The sequence below is a fragment of the Gallinula chloropus genome (genome assembly GCF_964237585.1).
Source record: "Gallinula chloropus genome assembly, chromosome: 10".
NCBI lineage: Eukaryota > Metazoa > Chordata > Aves > Gruiformes > Rallidae > Gallinula > Gallinula chloropus.
The window spans coordinates 11883704-11906065 of record NC_140095.1 but is presented as its reverse complement, the minus strand read 5'-3'; the positions used below and the strand labels follow the sequence as shown (position 1 = coordinate 11906065).

At 38.4% G+C, this 22362-nt stretch overlaps 1 protein-coding gene across 1 annotated transcript in view; it reads right to left on the bottom strand.

Annotated features, from left to right (window-relative positions):
• Positions 1–22362, bottom strand: part of SPOCK1 (SPARC (osteonectin), cwcv and kazal like domains proteoglycan 1) — a gene marked incomplete at both ends in the record, with an annotated part of 298243 nt that overhangs the window by 99842 nt on the left and 176039 nt on the right. The window contains one exon of the mRNA XM_084268439.1: positions 22032–22146. Coding sequence (XP_084124565.1) covers positions 22032–22146 — 115 coding nt within the window. The remainder of the gene's footprint in view (positions 1–22031; positions 22147–22362) is intronic.

Sequence of the window (22362 nt, the reverse complement as noted above, 5' to 3'; positions counted from 1 at the left end):
GCAGGTTGTAGTAGGCACACACAAGTGGGTCCACCAACAAGGATTCTCTGTATAACCCTGTGTTCAGGTGACTGTGAGTTGTGTGAGTTGGTTTCAATCACAACTCACGTGGGGGTATTCCTCACAATTGGGATTAACTCCATCCATCTTTCCTTCTTTCTTTCTAGACCTTCTATCAAACCAAAATGTCAGATGTCACATAAAAACACTTATCAATCAATCCCTAATGAAATAAGATTTAAAAGTTCAGTGCACCAAAGCAAGTACCAAATATTTGTGCTTCCTGAGAAGCTGGAAGGACCCTGAAGCCTGCAAACTTAATTGGTTTCCTGAAACTGGAACAATTCACTGTGGAAAGAGTTTAAAATGGACTGCATGTACCTCCTCTATGCCTTGTGCACAGTTTGTTCTTGTCTCCCTGAAGGAAGCTTATCACACTAAAGATAAACCCAGCAGTGTCTGGCTGTTTCTGTTTCCTTTGCATAAGCTGTTTCTCTTGTTCTTGAGGAACAGACTGACAGAGCTGCAATTTGCCAGTATAAATGGCAATGCTCTCTTCTTTCTTTGTATTATTTCTGTATTCTGTTTATTAGAGCTAAGTATTTGACCTCCTTTCTCCAACCTTTTTGGTTTTTTTCTTTCACAAGAGCTGTATATACCTTGAGCCACTACCAGTCAAGCTATGTGAAGAAAAGAGTTTACAGATGTTACCTTGGGAAAAAAGGGGGTTTTTTTTTGAATTAAACATAGACTCCTTATTTAATACAAACACTCTAAAATGAGAACAGACATAAGATTAGAGCTATTTTTCTACCTAGAATTTACACCTTCACATACAAAGAATAACCAGATGCAGAGCTGCCTTGCATTTCAGCATCATCCCATTGGACTTAGATACTGCCATTTTCTGTGATTTCATTATTCAAAGAAATAATTCCAACTCTTTGATTGTACTAAGGTTGTTGATTGCTATCTCTTGCTGCCTTCATATTTGATTTGGCCTGAAAGAGCCATAAGAAATAAAAGCCCTCTGCTCCCTGTACTTTGGTGCAAAGATTCATTATGTGTCACAGTGGTGACTAAGGACCTTTCTGACAGAAGGAGGCTTGTTCAAGACTTCCTCCCACAGTAAATTGCCACTCTACTCGCTTGTTGTTCTTTCAAACAATGACATCAATGAGAATTAAATCTGTCCATTGCTCAAGAGCACCAGTAGCCACAGGACTGTTCTCAGAAGGCACGCTGTGCTCAGAGGTGCAGATGAAAAATGTAGGGAAAAGTGAAAAGGAAAATGTCCACTGTTGAGGTGAATCTGTATCAGATGTCAGTTCAATGAAATGAAAATTAGGTGTTTCCAAGGGAAGAGGAAGAGTCAAGCCTCTATTTCTTACCAACAGTAAGAAGGCACTGGGAAAATAAGCACAGGGGAAACAATGAGGGGGAGCTTGTCAGGAAAGGCTGAAGGTTTTGCTACAGTAATACATTTTGCAAGAAAAAATCCTGACACATCTTGAAGGCAAAATGCTCTGAAGATTCTTCCATGGGTGTTCCTAGGTCCAGCCAGCAACAAACTCGTGAAAGATAATAAAGAGTTTAAAAGGGTCTTGGGCCCTGGGTCTTCAAAGTTATGGGTTCTGCAAGATGCAGGAAAGTTTATTTTTTATTTTCTTATGTGTTTACAAGAACAGAGGATTTGGAAAAGATGACATAGATTTCAAAGACTTACAGTGCCAGAAAAACTGTAGTCTGTTACACAAACTGATTTGATACAACTGCTGCAGGTACCTTCTGGAATCCAGCAACAGAGAGCCAGAGAACCCCCTGAATGCACCAACTTGAGCAAGGTTGCTCAAAGAGCAGCAAGGTCTATGTCTAAACAGCTTTCACATGGCATTTAAATGTGGATGCTGTCAAACTGCCAAGGCAACTCATTCTGCACCATATCAAGATCTCCCACTACAAGTATCCTTCTGAGATGTTAGTACCTGACCTTACTATTTCCTGGACTAAAAATGATAAGATTTTTTTATTAAGGTCATTAGTAAAGCAGATGCTTTCGGGCACTTTAATACATAAGAATGGTGTTCAAAAGGTCACCTTACATTTTTAGGTAAAAGATTATTGTACTTACAGGCAATTTATTTTTTTGAATCTAAACTCTTCTTGATTTGCAGCTTTAGACCTAATATACATGCTCCACAGCCACACAGATAGGAAAACTGGCAAGGTACACAAAGGAAAAGAACCAAAACAAAAAAAAAATCCTCACAAACATACAATCCTGGTGTTTTTAAAAGTCATTATGCTGTCCTGAATAAATAACATAGCTTCTCAACTCTGCTTGTTCTCATGAATTTTCATAAGGGAATTATTTTCCTTTTCATCGTTATTTTTGTACTAACATAAAAAGGAATCTCAAACACCAAACTAAGTAAAAATAAAATGAAGTGCCTTGAATTTCAAAAGAGGAGGGGAGAGAGAGCGGGAAGTTCATAATTAAAGCTGAAATCTTCTCTCCCACTCCTCAGTTTTTAGCAAGCTTCAGCAGCCACTTCTGAACCCTGGGTTTTGCATGCTGTGTCAGATGCTGTAACTTGGCAGAGTGCTTAAAGGTGAAGTGTGTAGCAAATTTAATACTTCTGTTGGCATTGGCTTGCTTTCCTCCTTTCTATGACAGCCTATGCATTTTTTTTCCACCTCCTACCAGAAGAGAATACTTTAAGAGGACTGAAGCTACCTTTTCTCTGCCCGGGATCTGATTATTTTGATATTGAAATATTGTATTGATCAGATCTGCCTCATCCTGCTGGTGGAGCTTGCTGAGATCTCTGAGGAAGCTGAATTGCTGATGGCACCTGAGATTAATCCGAGCTGTCACATTTGGTTGGGAAGGGAGGCTGATCCTCACTCATTATGCCCCGTTTCATGCAATTACACAGCTTCAGAAGTGGTTTTGCCAGACGTGGCAGAGCAGTCATTTTCCACCATATACCTGCTACAGCTTGTGCTTCTAGCTGCCGTGCTGGACCCTGCGTGGCCAAGGTGCAAGTTGTTTAGGCTAAAAATCACAGCAGGTTTCTTGGCAGCATTTAGCAATGCCAGAAAGTTCCAACATGACTGATGAATCTCCCAGGAGGTGCCGATGGACCAGCTTTAAAACAGGCCTTTATTCTCAGCCAAACGTGGGGGCCTGCCAAGTTTGACACCATCTAAACCCCAACGTCTCATGTCTCTGCAGACATTTAGCTGCTTGGCAGAATGGAACTGCTTGAAGTAGTGGGCTGAAATAGGTGGCAGACCCACACTGTGACCTTCACCACCGCTATGTCTGTCACAGAATCACCAGCTTGGAAAAGACCTTTTGAATCAGTAAGTCCAACCGTACCCGTCCTCTGCTAAGCCACATCCCTAAGCACTTTGCTACCCAACTTTTAAATACATCCAGGGATGGTGACTCAACCCTCTCCCTGGGCAGCCAGTACCATCAGGATGTTTTATAACCTGACCTTATTTATTCTAGCAATGGCAGTACTTCAGTCACAGGCAACACATTCCTCACTTCTACTCTCTAAAATGCCCTGCTGTACCGGAAGTGTGAATTTGGGTGGATTATTGTCCCTTTGCAACTGCAGGAGAAGAATCAACGAGCCTGCCCCCACACCCCTCCCCAACCCAAGCATCCTCAGACAGCTCAGCTGCGTTCTGCTTCATTATGTTGATTTTGCTTTTCCTAAGGCGAATAACACACAATCCTCACAAAAATTGACATATTGCTGGTAGGGATGAGAAAGTAAATGCATTTTAAAAAATATAGTAATAATTCTTGCCCTTGAGGCATGAAACCAAATGTTTCTTTTTAAAAATGACTGCACAGTACTTCTGTTGTGTGAAGACTTGCTACCAAGGTACAAACAATCAGTTCCAAGCTGTGCTAGCAAAATATTTGCCCCTTCTGACACCTTTTATTATGAGAGAGGCTTATTAAATTCTCAACAAGGCTACAGCAGATTAAGCTGTTGGAAGACTTTCACAATTAGCATCCATTACCTAAAAATTCATATATGATTTCTGAATAGAATTGGCTTTTGGCTTTTCAACAGATTAATTAAAAAAAAAAAAAATCAATCCCAAAGCCACATCCAGAGCGTGGTCAAAATCCAAAATTCAAGGTTGGTTTGGAAAAATAATCAGAATGCAGTTTCCTGTGTCAGAATAAAATGAATGTTAGTGAAATGCATGCTAACCAAACCAGTTATAAATATTATAAGGAGCTGGGTGATTTTAAAATCCCATCCTTTTTAGCATCTAAATAGGCTAATGCTCCAGTTGCTTATTCAGCACCGTTGATTTACAGAGCTCACTACTATGAATGTCTAAACATTCTGCTGAATTTCTCAACATATTCAGTGCTGTCTGTCTGGTTATTTGACGCTAGGGATGGAGTTCATAATATCTATACCATTCCCAGCTTCTCAAATGAGCCCATCAAGAGCATTACCCATCTTCTATCAGGCTATGTCTTAATGAAAGGTGACTGGAGCTTCAGGAAGATCCCAAACCGATAGACAGAATTTACATAATCACATTAATTTATGATACTAACTGAATGCCCATGATCCAGTCTAGAGACGGCACGTGGTGAAACACACCTTTAGGTAAAATTTGAAGATGAATGCAATCGACATACTTGTGGAAACTGCAAGTTATACATTTCATGAGTTACTTCCACTGAGTTATTAAAATTTCACTTTGCTGTGACCTTGAATCATGAAGCCTAGCAACCACGCATCACAAACTACCCATTCTTCCCATATTCTTCAACTACGTAGCTCCATAGGCTCTCCTACCCTTGAGCTCTGGAGGCTTAAGGTGCCATTAAAATGCAATGTAGCTGTGCATTTACACTTTCAAAAGTTTCAGCATTCTACAGCAGCTTCCTCAAAAGCATATGTTACCACGTGGAGAAGTGAGACTCAAGCAGTGCTGTATTAAGATATATAGCATAATATTACCGAGACTTTTACAGGTTTTGTAAAAAATTAGGTTTTCATTCTTTGCTGCTAAGTTATTAAACAGGAATCAGTTTAGTGCAGATAATGTTGTTGGCTGAATATGTGCCACCTTACTTTTAACTACACTCCCCTGTCCTTCTATTGATTCGTTGTACCTTATTTTTATTCCTATTCTTTCCTCCTACCATTTATCTGCTGCTGTAGTGGAAAACCAGGGACTGTGCTAGTTGGTTTTCTTCACTCCAAATTAATCCTACTCTTTTTTCCCCAACATTGTTGTATTTCTTCATAAACTGCTTTTCTTCTCTCAAAACACCTGTGGTCTGCCTTATGCCTGACTGACATCTCTGACTCTCTGCTCCAACCCTATTTTCTCAAGATCTGGTCAGCTTGTTTAAGGAGTATTTTATAAAATTGTGAAAAAAATGCAAAGGCCTTTCCTCCTCACTGATGTAGTTAACTGTTTTGATTCCCATCTCTGGAGCCTGACCACACTGCTTGGGTTTCTTCCCAGCTAATCTCGTTTTCCTCTCACTTTTCCCCTCTCACCTCTGAAACTTTCTTCTGCCTCATTCAACCTCAGAAATGAGGTTCCTTGGAGAAGCATTTATTTCTTCACCGATTATATCTTCATTCTAAAATCCTTTCAGATCACCTGAACAATCATTGTCGTGTTTTGCTTCATTACAATCTGTTCTCTTATTTTCAGTTTGTGTGTGGTTTAGGATACAAAATGCATTTTTACCTTTAGACCTAGCAGAGTTCTGGGTCGTTAGCAAATAATAGCTCTCATTGGGTTTCATCAGAAACTGGAATACGAATTTCTGGAAGGACTCTGAACCTCACTTGTACAGGCAGCTGGTTCAAAATGAAGCAAAAATTTCTGAACTAACAAAGGAACTAATTAAAAACCCTCTCAGACTTCTGAGCTCTTCCTTTGCTAAGCTAATATATTGTTGCAAATGAAAAATTTATACACAGATAAAACATAGGAGTTCAAGAAATTAACTATGGATGAGGTGCTAAGTAGGAATGACCGCAGTGTAATTCAATTTGGCAGTCTTGGGCTTCAGGTAAACTGGATTAGCTAAAACTAGAAAAATCTGTCAAAGGACTTGAAAGAGATTTAAAGCCAGATGACTGACCAGAATAATGGCACACAGCATTACAATGTACAGCAATGAAGAATGGACAGACTAATTTATACAGCGAAACTACAAAATGTCCTTTCTGCTCAACATGGGCCATCAATTTAAATGCCAATAAGGTACAGTGAAAGAATTTCTAAAAAGAAGGAAAGAAAAAGCAGAGGACAGACAAGTTTCCTGTATTTCTATCTGTTGAGTCATCTTCCGAGCAATTTAAGACATTGGATACTACATGATAGGAGCAGGTTTGATTCTTGTTTAAGAGTTGAAAATACTAATAAACCCTATTCTCTTGACTTCTTAACTCGTTAAAAAAATGCACAAAAATCTTACATTATGCTTTACTGCAAAGCTTAAATAATCTTCCACAGTTGGTGAACACTGATTGCAACAACCAACTAATTAGAATGGTGTGGGTTGGGTTTTTTTTTTTATAAATAATGGGTTGTAGAGCGATCAAAGCTAGAGGCCAGCTAAATCAGCAAAAGAAAATTCCCAAATGTCACTCCCCATACATGTGAAATCACATTTTTCTAGATGTTATCACGATAAAGCTGTGACAAAGTTAAAATAACAAAACCAGCATAAGCAGACCATATTGGTTCCTACTAAACTCTATATAGTCAGAGTGTGGGTGATACTAGGGCAGTTCTCTCTAGATGCTGTGTAAATACCAATAAATACAAGAAATACAGTATAGCCATAGGCTGTAAGAAAGTGCACAATACCAGTGGACTGGGAAGTTTGTGAGACATGGTGGCATGCAGCCACCCAAGAACATCAGCAATAACTTGGTAGCAGAGCATGGATAGCTTGGTTTGCTACTGCCAAGGTATCTCATGTTTGAAAGGGATGGATCTTTTTTTTAGCAAATTCCATCAGACTTCAGCAATTGAAAGGATAAGGTGCTATAAATACTTCTTTCAGCTATTCTGATCTCATTTTCTGGCCTGAACATTTCCAATCTGCTACTTTATTTCCCGTGCTTCCAGGTAACCAGTAGGTGTCTCAGAGGCCCTTGTCTTGAAACCGAGAATATGGGAAGGTTAGAATCACACTTAACAATTCTTCCTCAAAGAAACAAATGCTGACTAGTTGAAGTCATCCATGGAAAATGGATTTCCATATCCTTAAAAACACTGAAGATGACAAGAGCTAATCTAGCCAAAATGTTTTGCTTACCCAAATTTGGAGTTGTAGGGTAGTTTATATAGAAAGTTGTCTTGTGTTAAAACAAAATGTACACTGGAAGTTGTTAAAACAGAAACATCAAAATCAAATTGAAATATTTCAAGATTACATGAATGAATTATTGGAGTAATTTGACAGAACCTTATTGTGCATCTGAACATGATTTTCTTTTTTCAAGGTTTTGTCTTTTTGTTAAGATGGAAAAATGCTAAAACTCCAAATTTGTGGAGAGAGAAGGAAACAGTTTATCATCAATTCCAAATGAGAATTCTAATAAAATGATTTAATGAGACTGATTATTTTATGAAGGCTCTTGAGCTTAATAAAGTTGGAAGGCACAAAAATTATAGCCATGGAAAAAAGAAAGAAAAGGAAAACAGAAAAATGGTCAAAATTGCAACAGAATCTGAAGTCTTAAGGCTGCATTCTCCATCAGTGACAGACTAAACGTTCCTTCAGAGCAAAACTTCACATTTTTTTATACTTAAGGTAAAAACTATTCCTTTCTAGTAGTGTGCTGCATGAAAAATTTACAGATGATTGATTGATTCATTCTGGGTCAAAACTGGGACTGCAGGAGAAAGCTCCTCTAATCCCAATCATAATTGCCATGACAGTCCTGTTCCTTCAAAGTGCAGTGATGAGAGAAAGATGAGGAAAACCGAAAGTCAAAAATATAGTTTAGGCCAGAGGACAAATAAAAATACATAAAAAGAAAAGGCAGATAAAGTGTATCAGTGAAAATAATTGGGATTCCAATGAACTGCACAGCATGTTTTAGCCTTTGGGTATAATTTGCTTTTTTGGAAAAGTAACATAATTTTGAAATTTTACAGGGTTCTAAAAGAGCCTGAACGTGCAAAAATTGTTCTTTATTTTGAAACTGCATTCTGTTGTATAGGAGCATGTTTATTCAGATGGGTGAGACAACAGAAACCCCCATTAAGGGACAAAATAATTTCAAAGTGCAGATGATCTAGGCAGAAGAAAAGCACAAAAAGTGTCAGAGAATATTTATTTCATGACAAGTTGTGTTGCTAGAGTTAAAATGTAACATAAGGAAAGTACTGCAGTAGTTAAGAGTGATCACATCACTAAGCGTTCACAAGATTTGTGGTATTTTTCTTTCTCCTGAATCCTGCAGGTCTCGTAGCAACTCCTGTGAACTCTGAAGCATTTGCTTTTCCTGGAAAATGTATGAAGATAATGATAGAAAATGCCTATTCTCCAGTATGCAAAGAGAATTCTAAGAAAAAAAGCTAGTTGGGGACTACTCTGAAAGTCTTCTTCCACTTTGTAAAGATAATGTCCCAGAAAATGGAAAAGAAACAGATTTTGGGTTTTTTTTAATAATAGTTAGCATTTGCCAGAAAGCAGTGAAGACCAAGGCAAAGGATTTCATCTTTCAGAAATCATAATCCAATGTGTTTCATCTCTACCACTGTAGAAATAGAATATGAAAGCAGCAATGCCAGATCACTTCCAAACAATCAAGAGTAAAGAAAATGTCTCCGGACACTTTTCCAGGAGCAAAATCATTCTCTGTCTTTTGAGATAATAATGAGAGAAAAAATTGTTTTATCTCTAGGTACAAATAATATCCGAGTATTTAAGTCATTTGGGGTACCTATACACTTCAGGTAAAATAAATTTGTCATACTGTCAAGAAGTGAGGTGGTGATCACATCAGTCTGATTCTACTGACTTCTTGAAGGTGTTGTGCTGGAAAGTCATAGGAGTGGATTTTATTTATCCTCCTGGTAACAATAGCAGTACTGACTCAGTACAGCTTGGGCCCCAGCTGAATGCCATATCCATCATGCTACTGAGTGGATTTTGCATAATTAATGAAATATTCATTGGGTCAGACATGGACAGATACCAATTTGACAGCCCAGTGATTAGACACTCACCTAGACTGATGAGACCAAATCTCCTTTCCAATTAACACTGATAGAAAGAAATAAAAACTACCAACTCTCAGGGAAAACTGTAAAGAAAAGCCAGTAACCACTCATCAGAGGAACCAAAGACTATTCTACCTGAATCACAAGGCCTGAACTTCTCTTTACATTCTATGGTCAAGGTCTCTTCACCAACCCACTCACATTTCTGAGGTGAGAGACTTTCTTGACAAGAGCTACTCTTTACATTGCTAGGAAATGTTTTGTTGAATTGACAGGAAAACCATTTTGTCAGAAAACTCCAGAACATGTCTATTCAATAAGTAAAGCTGAAAGCTCGTTTTCATTTTAAGCTCATTTCTGTTTCTGCTTCCTTAAAATGTGCCAGTGTGAGAAGCCCTCAGCGGGGAGCTCAGCTGTGCAAACTGAGACTGCAAAGACTATATAGATAATTCTACAAAGTTAAAAACTAATCCAAGAACATTAAAAACCATCCAATTTTAAGTACTGTACCTAATTGCAATATCTGATTTCATAGAGATGACATTTTTACAGTGGAAGCAATACAAGTTTTCTTTACTTTTTTCTTGTTTTAATATACTAATTAGAGTAGGATGCAACTCTGGAATCTGCTAAAAAAGTTGGCTTTTAAAAATGCAATCACTGAACATTCTGTATTTACTCCCAGTGATTTTTTTAGGTTTTCATTGTTAAAGTAGAGAACAAAAATCAAATAGTTGGTAGCAAAATGAAGGCTTGATAATTCTTACTTATTTGGAAACTTGTGAATCTGCCTGTTCCCACTATTCCAGAAAGATTTAATAGCACACATCTGTAGAAATGCTTCCTGTTAATTGTACTTCGTTAGTGTAACAGAATCTATCATGATATATTTTGCTATTTATTTATTTTCAACAGCTCAACACTGTAGCTAGTTAAGTGGCTTTGAATGAATATACAGTCCTTGATGAAAGACATACCACTGAATTTACATACGAGGAAGGTGAATATGGATCTTCCAAACACAAATAACCCTGTAAGTTACCAACTCAACAGCTATGTGAGTATGAGATAGGCTTTAATGAATCATAGCTTCCTGTTGAGGAAAGTAAATGCTGGAGTTTATCATCGTCTCATGAACTGCCTGCTCACAGCTTCCAGACCACCAAATCTACCAAGGCAAATCCTGAGAGCTGTGGGGTTCTGAAACAAGAACTCTTTTCAGTTTTGAGGAGACATGAAGGGGCTTGGTAGGAGATACAATTTTATCTTTTGTCTACTGCCACTGAAAATTTAGCACTGACTTTCACAGCAGATCAGAGGGAGAATGTCCCTGCCCATAGCAGGGGGGTGGGAACTAGATGATCTTTGAGGTCCCTTCCAACTCAAACCATTCTGTGATTCTATGAGAAAGAACAAAGGGAAAAGAACACAGGAGAGAACTTCCTTCTTTTCCTTTTGAACTTTTGTAATTCAAACATCTGGTCACCTCTTCCAATTACTAGAGAGATCACACAAGAGTTTTGGATTGGTGATATGGACTGTGATTACAATGCCCACTGGCATGGCCTTTCCTTCCTTGACTCCCTTAAAAACTGGCTGAACAATAAGAAGTGTAATGTTTCACACCACAATGTCAAGGGGATTTTCCTTCTCTTTTTTTAAGATACAGAAGATGCTCACAGGAATCAAATTATCATACATTATAAAACTGGTTTAAATCTAGAGACACAAGCAATACATCTTTCACAACAGTAAGATACAATTCCTTCCACCTAAAAAGTTAATGGAACAGCATTGCTGTACTAGAGTTAATTTGTAAGTGGAACAGTGATACATAAAGAGATATACTTAAAGAAGCAAAATATTTTTGGGTTGATTTCTAACCATTAGTACTTCCTATATATAGATCTTTAAACAGACTGTACTTTGGTGGCTCGTGTCCATAAATAATGTCATTCGTGGTTCATTGGTGGAATTAATCTGATATAAAATGACTAAACTGAAAATCTGTAGGTTGAACTCTTGATGAGTTCTGGCAGAGCACTAGGCAGGTAATCATAACCTTGTTAATGAAAAGAGATAAAGATTGAAATATTAAGGAAGTGGGAAGTAATAGATTAAAAGTTAATTTTGATAAAACAACTTGCACCAAATAAGAAAATTAATGATGCAAGAAGCACTATTTTAATTTTCATGTGCTTTTTCTTTCTAGTGTGCCCTTAGATAGTATGGCTGTGAAAGGGATAAAACACCTACGACTACCTTTTCCAACTTATATTAGCTGTCATTCATGCCTTTGTTGCTAATCTTGTTTGGAGCTAGGAAGCCTATGCGGAAAAGATCTCCTCACTAGAAGGTTTCTGTAACCTTCAACTCAAAAATGAAAGCCAAGATATTTGCTGATGAATTCCTCAGGGTGGTCATGGATCTGTCTTCATCATTTTTCTTAGAGAAGTTTTGTGCCTGAAATGATGAAGGATGTTGAACAAGACGTGGAATTCAGCAGAACTCTGCAGAAAACAACCTTCAGAGGAGCCAAAGCTTCCCACCTTGTGAACTATGCAAGGCAAGAGGTGTAAAAGAGTCTGGCCCAACTCATTAGAATTTTAACCTCTTGTTATGGATGCCTTTCACTGCTATTGAAAGGCTTTAGAAGCAATAAATGGAAAATCCCTGAAGTGCACTGGTAAAATATAGAACTGTTTTACAAACAGTAAAGATCAGTCTTTGGTAGGTTTAAAAGTTATATATGTTGAGTCTGCATCATGCTGAAGACACATGATTACACAAAGGAGCAAACTGACCAGCATCAAATGAAAAGCAATATTTTTAAAGGCTTAATTTGCAAATTTCATTCAAAATATATTGTTTGTAATATTCAGTGCAATTGGAATATATAATGCCATTCATCAAAAGGCAGATTTTAAAATGCTGCACATTTAATACTTTTTTCAATATAATGGGATGTTGGAAATTGAAGAAAAGCTTTAATAAAATTCCTTCGCTGTAAACATCACTCCCAATCTTACAAAAGCATGCCTTTTATTAGCACTAAAAAGACTTTTCCACTGAACACATTCATGTCCTGGGGCTTCTACAGCAGAAACCAGCAATAAATTTAGAATCTCCAGTAAACAGATTATTGTATAAATGCAGAATAATTTTCAGAGCATTGGAGGTCATTTGTAAACATAAATAATAATTTCTGACTGGATTACTCAACAGATTTAAGATAAGGATAAGCAGGAAAAAATATAAACTCGTATTAAATATAATTACAGATTTGTTTCCAGGAGTTCTATGGTTAAGAATTTTAGCACACAGAAAATCCAAAGAGCATGTATCAGGAAATAGATCAAGTGGGCTGTGTTAAGCCCAGAAAGATTGCAGATTTCAGGTCCCAGGGGGATTAACAAAGTCACTGAGAAAGTCAGCCAACAGCTCAAGGTAATAACACACGCTCGTGACATACAAGGTCAATGGTAAAACGTGGTACTGGTGACAGGTATAGGGAGAGCCCATAGAACTCAAATCTTAATATACCCACCTGTTTGGATTTTCATAATACTCATAACGAAGACGTGTTAAGGCTGTTTGAAAAAGCACTGCAAAGCCAGAAATTACCAAGCTACTCTATATGCAAAGCCAAACGTCTTCTTACAGGACAAGGCAAAGGCAATGAGTCCCATCCAACCTTATTCGTTTGTTCATTATTCATTTGTTGGCAAATCTCTTGACATTTGCCAAGCAGATGACATTTACACCAATTACTGTTTTCATTTCTTGCTCACTTCAGAGTGAACAAGAGGAGCTTTCCAAACAACAAAAGAGCCAACATTCCTGACGTTGTGAACAGCTCAGGATCCAAGTCAGGAATCGACAAATGCCGTGGAGGAGGTGACTGAACTTTTAACTCAGTCTTCTTCCAGATACCTCGAGGGAAACAGGAGCTTTTGAATGCTAACTTAGCTTTGGATGTTAGCTCTTGACAAGCTGATAAGAGCTATATCAAGAGGTTTATATATGACCAATTGTACAGTCAACGAAAGAACTCACCATAATAGTAAAACTCTTTAAAAAGAAACACTGTGCTTCCTTTATTTTATCTTTCATAAGTCTTCCTGCTTGCTTGTTTTTCCTATGAATCTTCTGCTTATCACAGAATCATCTAACTTAGAAAAGACCTTTATGATCATCAAGTCAAACTGTAATATTCACAGATTCACTTTCACACATGCATTTTCCACAATTAAATATTTAAATTTCATATGAGTCAGATCTCAGAGCTCTAACCACTGAACTTCCTACATAGTTTATATGCAATGCTCAGCTAGTTATTGTTTGTATTTATTTCAAACTCTCTCTTCTCCCTCCCTTTGTTATCAAGCTAATAAAAGTATTTTGTTGAGAGAAAAGTAATCTTTGCTATTATGTGTTTCTAGTGAGTAGAATGCAAATCCTTGAAACAGCAAATTGCACATACATCTACCTAATTCTGGACTGTATATCAAAACAGAGGTTTACAGAACATCAAAGACAGAACTCTTCTCACTTGAAATATTCCACCTGGAATACAGATGCCTGAATTGCAGAGATTCTACTGGGGCATATGGAGGGACAAAGCAGGCATGGGTAGAACAGGCATTGAAAAGAGGGTATTAATTCAAGAAATAAAGATTAGAATCCTAATAAATAATGACTCAGAGGCAATATAATACCTAAAGATGTGTAAAGAGTTTAAACAGCAAGAAGGCAAAGTGATAATTTCGGGGTTTCATTTCTTTACTGACCCCAGCAGCCAAGCCCAGTTAGTTCTGCTACAAAGGAAAACTGAGACAGTCAAGAGGAATGTTTTTTTTTAAGAGATCTGTTTTAGAGTAACATTTGGTTAGTTTAGAACTATAGAAGGATAGAACTGAGGAACCACATAGGAAAACTCCAGAAGCTTTAGCTGGATTTGAATAAATTTAGTCTACATATTAGTGGGTTTCTAACCAGAAGGGTTCAGATGCTAAGGATTCTTCTAAATGGAGCAGAGGGGGCAATAAACCTTGCTATGTTTAACACAGAACTTGGTAGGCTAATGAAAACGTTTATATGATACTGTTGCAGAGGGTTTGAACTTAATGATCCAAGAAGTCACTTCTGGTCCATTTTTATATACTGCTAAAAGTCTACAAGTAGAAATATTAAAAGCAGGAATATTACAAAGCAGTATTCAACCCATCCAATAATACTGTCTTTAAATGCACAAACGAAACTATACGCAAGTGTTAATTAAAGCGCAGAAGATAAAAGGTTATTTTCTTATTCTATTCAACACAATAGCTTTCTGATGACAGCAAAGGTATCCAGAGGTACTGAGGTGATTTTCAGTGAATACCCTGACACTGGTCTAAAAGGAGCTATGCAGCCGGCGGATGTCTCAATAACCATTGTACTTCCTATTATGCTTGCGGCATCCTCTCTGTAAAGTGGAGCACAGTAAGGTAGGAGCTGCAGAGTAAAAGGCAATGACCTTAGCAGTAAGACATTCACCCCAGCAGCCAGGTGCTTGGCGACTGTGAATAAAATACAGTAAATCCCCTGTTGATAGCAAGAACAAGTTCATCTATTGTTATGCCAATGCAGAGAGAGATGAGGACTACACACTCTAAAATCCATTACAAAAGAGCTGTGCACTCTCATATATTTCAAAAATTACTCATGTCCAATAGGAGACAGTCACCTTGCACTACTCTAATGAGCTCTAAAGCTGATGAAGCATGACTAGCAATGAGTTACCAGTTCTGGGGAGAGAAGCGTGGAGTGGCTAATTGGCCTTGGGATGTGGAACGTTTCCCCATCTAGGCTCCTGGTGACAATCCCCTTGTCAGCTGTTGTGCAGTTTCCATGGGAGATAGCTGTGTTCTGCCTCACTGTACTTTAGCCTTTCTGCATTTTTCTGTGGGCTTGAAAATGCATGGAAAAGCAAAAAGGCATAGAGTAAAACTTGGGGACCTTTTGTTCTGAGTCAGGGACCACATGTGAGTTCAGTTTTAAAGATGACTGTGGTACTGAAAGTCAAGAAAGTGAACCTTTTCTTCTCCAGGCTGGCTAATGTTCAGGGGTCTTTTACCTCTGAGTTTTGAAATAAACTTAAGTTAACAGAGTATCCAGAAAGCCAGAAAACATCATAAAAGGTACCTAAAGTCTGTTGAATGGAGACACCACAGCCAGCTTCCTCTGGAAAGAAAGAAACTGGAGGAACTTTCTGCAGATACTCCTGGCAGCAAGTAGGTCACTCTCATGACTGAGAACAGAACTTGCTCATATGATCTTGACTGATGAAAGCCACTCACTCCACAGAGTCTCCTTACAGACTCTTTAGTTAAAAGCAATTTACCTTAGGCAGACTTGAAACTGAGAAATGGACTACTTGGAGAATGAGACCTACAGCTTACACATTATCCTGCTCAGTAGAATAATATCTGCTTTTAAAACCAGTGAGTGCTGTTTCAATATTTAGGCATCCTTGGACTGAATCCTGGGCTATTAAAGATGGAGACTGTCTTGTAGGAAAATCTACTGACTTTTGGGAGTTCGTGCTTAGGTCATAATTTTCATTATCAAAATTTTAAAATGAACTGTAATGAGGAAAAAAGGCTAGAGCCAGACTCTTAGACTGTTCTCTCTTAATACTCAGTGATCCCCTTGAGCACTTGCAGATTGATGGCACATCATGCCATGTGCTCTCTGTCTTCCTAAAAGGCAACTTAGCCCACATAAGAAAAACAAACAATCTGGATTTCCAAGTGTCTATTACTTGTCTGCTGCAAACCTCAAAGCTCTTGCGCTGCAGCAGAGATATGCCTTTTCTTGCAGGCAGTCCAGGGATGAAATACTTTTAAAAGCTCTTAAGTTTCCTCTAAAGACTTGTACACACCACTTGCACATCACATTATGTGATGTGCTGGGCTGCGACCTCAAAGGCCCCCTCCCTCTTTGATTTTCTCAGATTCTCATTTATTTTTCTGGACAAACAGCATGAGCTACAGTTAAATTGTGCAACGTGCCAGAAGTGATTATATATTAGAAATAAAATAGTTTATAGACTAATGCATTGTAGTTTATAATTAAAAAAGCCATTTACTCCATCCTGTTCATGTCTAGAACTTTCATTCATAGAGGATTAAAATAATTCTCCAAGATTCCGTCAGAGATAACCTTGGGAATAATAAGCTTAAATTTTGGCAATTTCCCCAGTACAATATATTTATTTGAAAAAACCCTAATACAATCTGTTGTGGGTTTTTTTTGTGAGTATCTGTTTAATCAAATATTTCAACGTTCTTTCTTCCGAAGCAAAAATCTATGCCAGGAGATTAGTGTTCAGCATTAGAGGTGGATAAAATGCTTTGCATGAAAACATTCTCTTTTTATTTAGGGGAAACCAGTTTCAGTGACGCCAAAACAGTTTGCAGAGGAATGAAAATATTGCTGTATTGTTACTTGGAATAAAATCCAACACATTTCAAATAGCTTGTTGGGTTTTTTTTCTAAAACAGTGGCCAAAAGCTTTTATTTTTGCTCTGAACTGGGCAGTTTTCTTCCCTTAATTCTGAAAATGTTAATCAACCAAAAAATTAATTTGCTGCCAATAAACAAATCTGCTGTAAAAATTAAATCCTAACTGTGAATTCATCCCAGAACTTCAAAAAACCTCGAGATACAAAAAATAACTTTGATATTTGTATTTCTTGCATCCATTAACTATTTATTGTTCACAGTGATTTTATTATAGAGAGGTATTATCTGAGATTATCAAGCGGGGTCCTACATCTCAGAAATAAAGTTAAGGAATCCTCTTTCTTTAGGAAGGCCTCAGTCTCCCAGAACATATTTTCAGCATGCTGTCTGCCCAAGATAGGTGAACGAAGTGTGTTCTACTGCAGCACCACAGAAAAGGGCTCCATCTTTTTCTCATCTAGAATTTAATCTCAATTGAATGAACAGCAATTTCACAGCAGATTTTTCAAAATTTCTGCATAATTTTCCCTCTCTTGCCTCTGCCAACTTGCAAAGTAGCACCAAGACTTCAGTGAAATAGGGGTGAATTCACCCTGTTAAGGAGTTGCATCCCTTCCCTCTTCACTTTAGCACAAACAGAAAAAAAAGCAGGGAAATTAGAAATAGTGACACTGATTTGAAAATTTTCAGAAGTAATAAAAGCTTGCTAGAAAAACTAGAGGGATGGTCTCAGTGGAGAAAGACAAAAATAATGAATAAACCACAGAGTGGTCTTGCCCTATTATTGTCTGAGTTCCCCTATCTTACTGCTTGTGGTCGTCCTTTGAAGAAAATGCAACTAAACCACAATTAACAGTGATAAATTTACCAACAGGAAGCTGAGCATTGTTGTTTTGTAAAGTTCCCATTGGGATGTGCTTTTCTCCATGAATCGTACTTAACACAAAAATGAACAGCAATTATTTTCTGAATCAGCATGAAAACGAACAAGAGAATAGGGAAAAAAAGAAGCTATGAGCACTGCAAGGCTAATTGGGGAACAAACTGATGTTATTAGTAGATCCAAAGATAATTAATCATCTCCCAGGTTTGGTTCTGTTACAAAACCTCATACAGATTGCATGCATACTTGGGCTTTGATAAACGTTACCACATAAATCACATGGAATTAAACATCACGAGTTCAGGAACAAGCCTTCCCTCACACAGGTCAGGTGGCTGAAAAAGTGGGAGTCAGGTTTTCAGCAGGAAAAGATGTTACCCCTGAACATGTATGTGGCAGCACCAGTGGAGTATGAAACACCCAGACACGCACAAGTCTGATGGGAGAGCAAAACAGGACTGGGGTGTCTGTAAGTCTTGTTATTTAGTGCATTTTTAAAGGTAACTGTTGAGCTAAGACATAGACATTGAGGAATAGCCCTGTTTAAAATCCAGGCTTACGTGCACAACTTTTCCATAAATCCCTAAAAGTGCATTTGCTGCGGTCAAAGATTTTTCTGTGCTGGTCCCAAGCAATTCTTGAAAGCAGGTGGGTCACTGATGTTCTTACAACTATTAATTTCCTTCTTTTGTGGATTCCCTTTTGGGTATGACTTAAAGCACACAAATAGTGTGGTATTGAACTGCTCAATTTCACACATGGTGATGTTTTACTGGACTGGTTTCCAACAGGGTCCTTCCCAACCCAGAAATGATGTATCAACTGTAGGATTTCTAAAGAAAGAGGGAGATTTGTCTGCTCATTCTGGGTAAGTGTAGTTGCCAGCGTTGCCAAGTTGGTCAGACCAAGCCTCTGATGAGTAATTTAGAAGAACAGATGTTTTATCTGGGAATTTGTCCAGATCTTAAAAAAAAAATAAATTGTGAGGCACTCAGTAGTGGCCTCTTTTGTCAGCAGCAGTAGCCCTGTAAGTACTGAAGAAATACTGAGTAAATAGCTGGATTCTTAAGTCACACCAGAGAAGCAGAGACATTGCTTGATTACCTTTGTGAGTGACATACAAGGCAGTGATGTAATAATTTGTGATCGCCAGTTCAATGGACTGAACAAAGCTGCAAACCCTGGATATGTTAATATGCCCGTTATTTTTTCACCAATCCGCTTTTCTCATGCTGTTCTTTCCCAGGAAGCCCAAGAGTGACATCTTTCCTTCCTGCTCAGCTGCACCAGCACAGTCAGAGACAAATTGCATGAAGTTTTAGAGGAATGCAAATGTATGAGAAGTCTTTGAGAGATATTAACTACTGCATTTCATGCAAAACTGAACTAATAAAGATTTTTCCTCATAGATCATGTCCAAATTGAAAGGAGTTTTAATCTGCACAAAAGATTTCATAAGGGTCTGTCATTAGTCCAAGGACTGTTAAGCATATAAGAAGGTACCTGCAAATTTATCTTCTACACACTCCTCAATCACTGCTCAGTCTTGCCTTTTCTCATAATGTCCTGTCCAATTTGTACTGTAAACGCCTTAGAGGATGTGCTGACAAAATACTATTATCTGTCTGAAACACCTCTCAGACATCCTCTCCCTTATCTTCAAGACCCAAGGCTGTTCAGCAGGTGACTGTGTAAGGAAGGAGGTTTGCCAGGCTGCCCTGGGGCATGGTACTTCGGCACCCTGGGTAAGCCACAACCAAACCTCCCAGCATGGTGAGTGGCTCTCCCACCCCATGAGCCCTTCCATCTGGGCCTGGAGATCCCATGGCCACCAGGCCCCCAGTGGGCATGACCAAAGGCATGAGGCTTGCTCTGCCTGAAAGCCTTACAGTGGGAGTTAGTCATCGCGGAGCTGGCATCTGAGTACATGTAAAGTGTAACAAGTTTTCATTCAGCTCCCTTTCATCCGCCATCCCTGCATTCCTGCAGTGGTTTATAGAGCATCATTCCAGCACAAAGGAAAGGAAGCAGCAATGGCATTGCAGTGTCACTGGTGATTTCAAAGTTAGCTGCACTACCCCTGAAAAAATACAGTTTCCTTGTGCTGCAACTCTTCAGCAGGCCAGTTAATCAGGTGATGCAAATCGGCACAGCTCACTCTGGAAGCCTCAGCAATAACACAAGATGTTGCTCTTCTGATTACTTTTTGCTGAGCCTACATGCTTTGTAAAGCCACTAGAGCAAGTTGATAATGATGCATGAAATGGAAAATCCTTCTGAGCACACCCAAAAGCACCGTGGATGTGCAATGCAATCGCATCGCCGCTGTGCTGTTCAAGGGCTCTTACTACCTGTGTGCCCATGCTGATGTATTCAGGCTTCCACTGGTTTTTAACAGGTGCAACTCTATGTCTTGTAATGCTCTTACTCCTGATTAACACAGCCTTAAATATGACTGGGGTTGGATGTACAACACTATTCAGGTCAGGCACGGAAAAAAGAACAGAATGTTGAGGGACTAAAGATGAAAATCTTTAGTGGTGTAATTCCACTCATCCAAATCAGCAGAGAACGTGGCCTAGTTACTTTCCTAGTTGGCATGTGTACCCTCTGAGGCAAGGGTAGCTGGATATTTAGAGAATAAAATCACTTTGGGGACATATGTGCCACGATCACACATCAGCAGTGGTTCTTTCAGCATTACAAAACTTGCTGGAAATTGTTTGGAGAATTTTCAAAGGAAGTTTTCAGTACTTTTCTATTTATCTCCATAGTCAGAGTGCTACTCAAAGGTTAGCTGAAATAGCTGCAGGCAGTGGAGGAGTCGTGGTGAGATCACATGAAACACAGCCTGGTTTCTGGAAAAAGGGGACATTCAGCTCCTCCTCTGTACCATTACTGTGTGCCATTTTGACTGCTTTTGGGATGTTAAATACTGGAAATAGCTCAGAAAGCATTTGGTTCAACATCTATGTCTATACATCCTCAGGTCTCCTATACAAGGCAAGTACTTTAGAGCTACCCTGTCTGCAAATTGTATGCCACATAATGCCAAAAATGTCATTAGAATGTAAGCACTGCACAGAGCCATACTCCTAACATCCTTCCAGGGCTCATTCCTTATTGAAAACCAAAGATTAAACATACTGCCTCATGCACATTACACCATTAATGATGTATTATAAATCAAAGACAATTCTTTTTTTTTTTTAAACTAGATTAGCTTCCTCAGCCAGGTAGCAATGAGAGAAAATGAGATGTAGTACTGGTACATGGGTATCAGATCATCCTGAATTCAGTTTGGCTTAAGCAGCTGTGGAACTACAACCTCAGCTGACAGCTATGTTTAGGAACCTGAGCTGTTACAGGGAAATTTTTGCTTCCCTACTGAACAGGGAAAGAAACTGGAGAGTAACCCCCAGTTTCCCTTACATCACTCAGATGTAAGGAAAGCAACACAACATATTACACAACATATTTTTCTCAAAGTACAGACCAACCATTCAGTCATCCACTACAGCAGGACAGGTTTTATTCCACATCTGTTGGCAAGCAAAGGGGTTTTAGTTCTTCTGTTTAATTCTTGTTGTTGACTCAGGGAGGCTCTGGAGATACTCCTGACCAGTTTCCTTACTAGTTCTACTTGTTCTGCTTCCAAATAGGGCAGTGCTGGCTTGTTTATTCTAAATTTGTTTATAAATTTCTTCATTCTTGACTGTTTGTAGAATATTTCAACCGATGCTCAGTAGGCTTTTCTTCGTTTATTCATATCTTCCCCCAGTGAAGTTCTGCAGCCTAATTTGAACATCTGGGCCAAAGCTTTTAATATACTAGGGATTTCATTTGCTCTTAATTCAGTCATTCAACAATCACATCTGGAGCTTTCTGTAATTATGTGACTCCCTGGGGAGACGCTCTACAAAGTTCCACCGATGTTTTTGCGCTCTTCACCAAATTGAAGCATAGGTTTGAGATATATGTATATATATAAAATCTTCATTAATCTATTTCTTTGTTTCTAGTTAAGGTATGGGAACTGTACATGTCTCCAACACAGTGTTTTCATTTCATATTCCAGGTTTTCATATATTAAAATACACACACTTACTTCTCAGTGAGAGGAGAAAACAACTCCCAGCCCTGGCAGAGCACTCTGCACTCCACATGACATGGTGCACCATGTTCCAGTCCAATTTTTTTGAAATTATAAATAAATAATGAGCGATAAATAAGAAGACTTCCATTTGTCTTAAGAAAAAAATGCCAATTAAACTTTAAAGGAAAGTTTTCTATTGTTTATTTTGGAATTTTCTCATGTTACTACTTCTCCTCATATGGACGCACAGACAGAAAACCCTCAATTGACATAAAGTTTCCTTACCTGTGTACCAGCTGCTTGCGGCTCACACAAATAGCAGTTTCATAGTCATGAGTGACACACACTTTATGTGGGCTGCACTTCACCTTCAAGCATGGATCTTTGGATGGATCAAGGGCTATAAAAATCCAAAACATATTAAAAAAGAAAGTGAGAATAGCATATAAAGTGATCTCTTGGCTGACAGATGACAACTGGTTAGAATGAACTCCCCCACATTGAGAGAATAAATACTTTTCCCCTTGTGCTGCTGTTTCCAGACCATGTGTTAAATAAAGATGTTCAGGTAGGATGATAGATGGAGACCTTAAGGACTCTGATTATTGCACAGCGA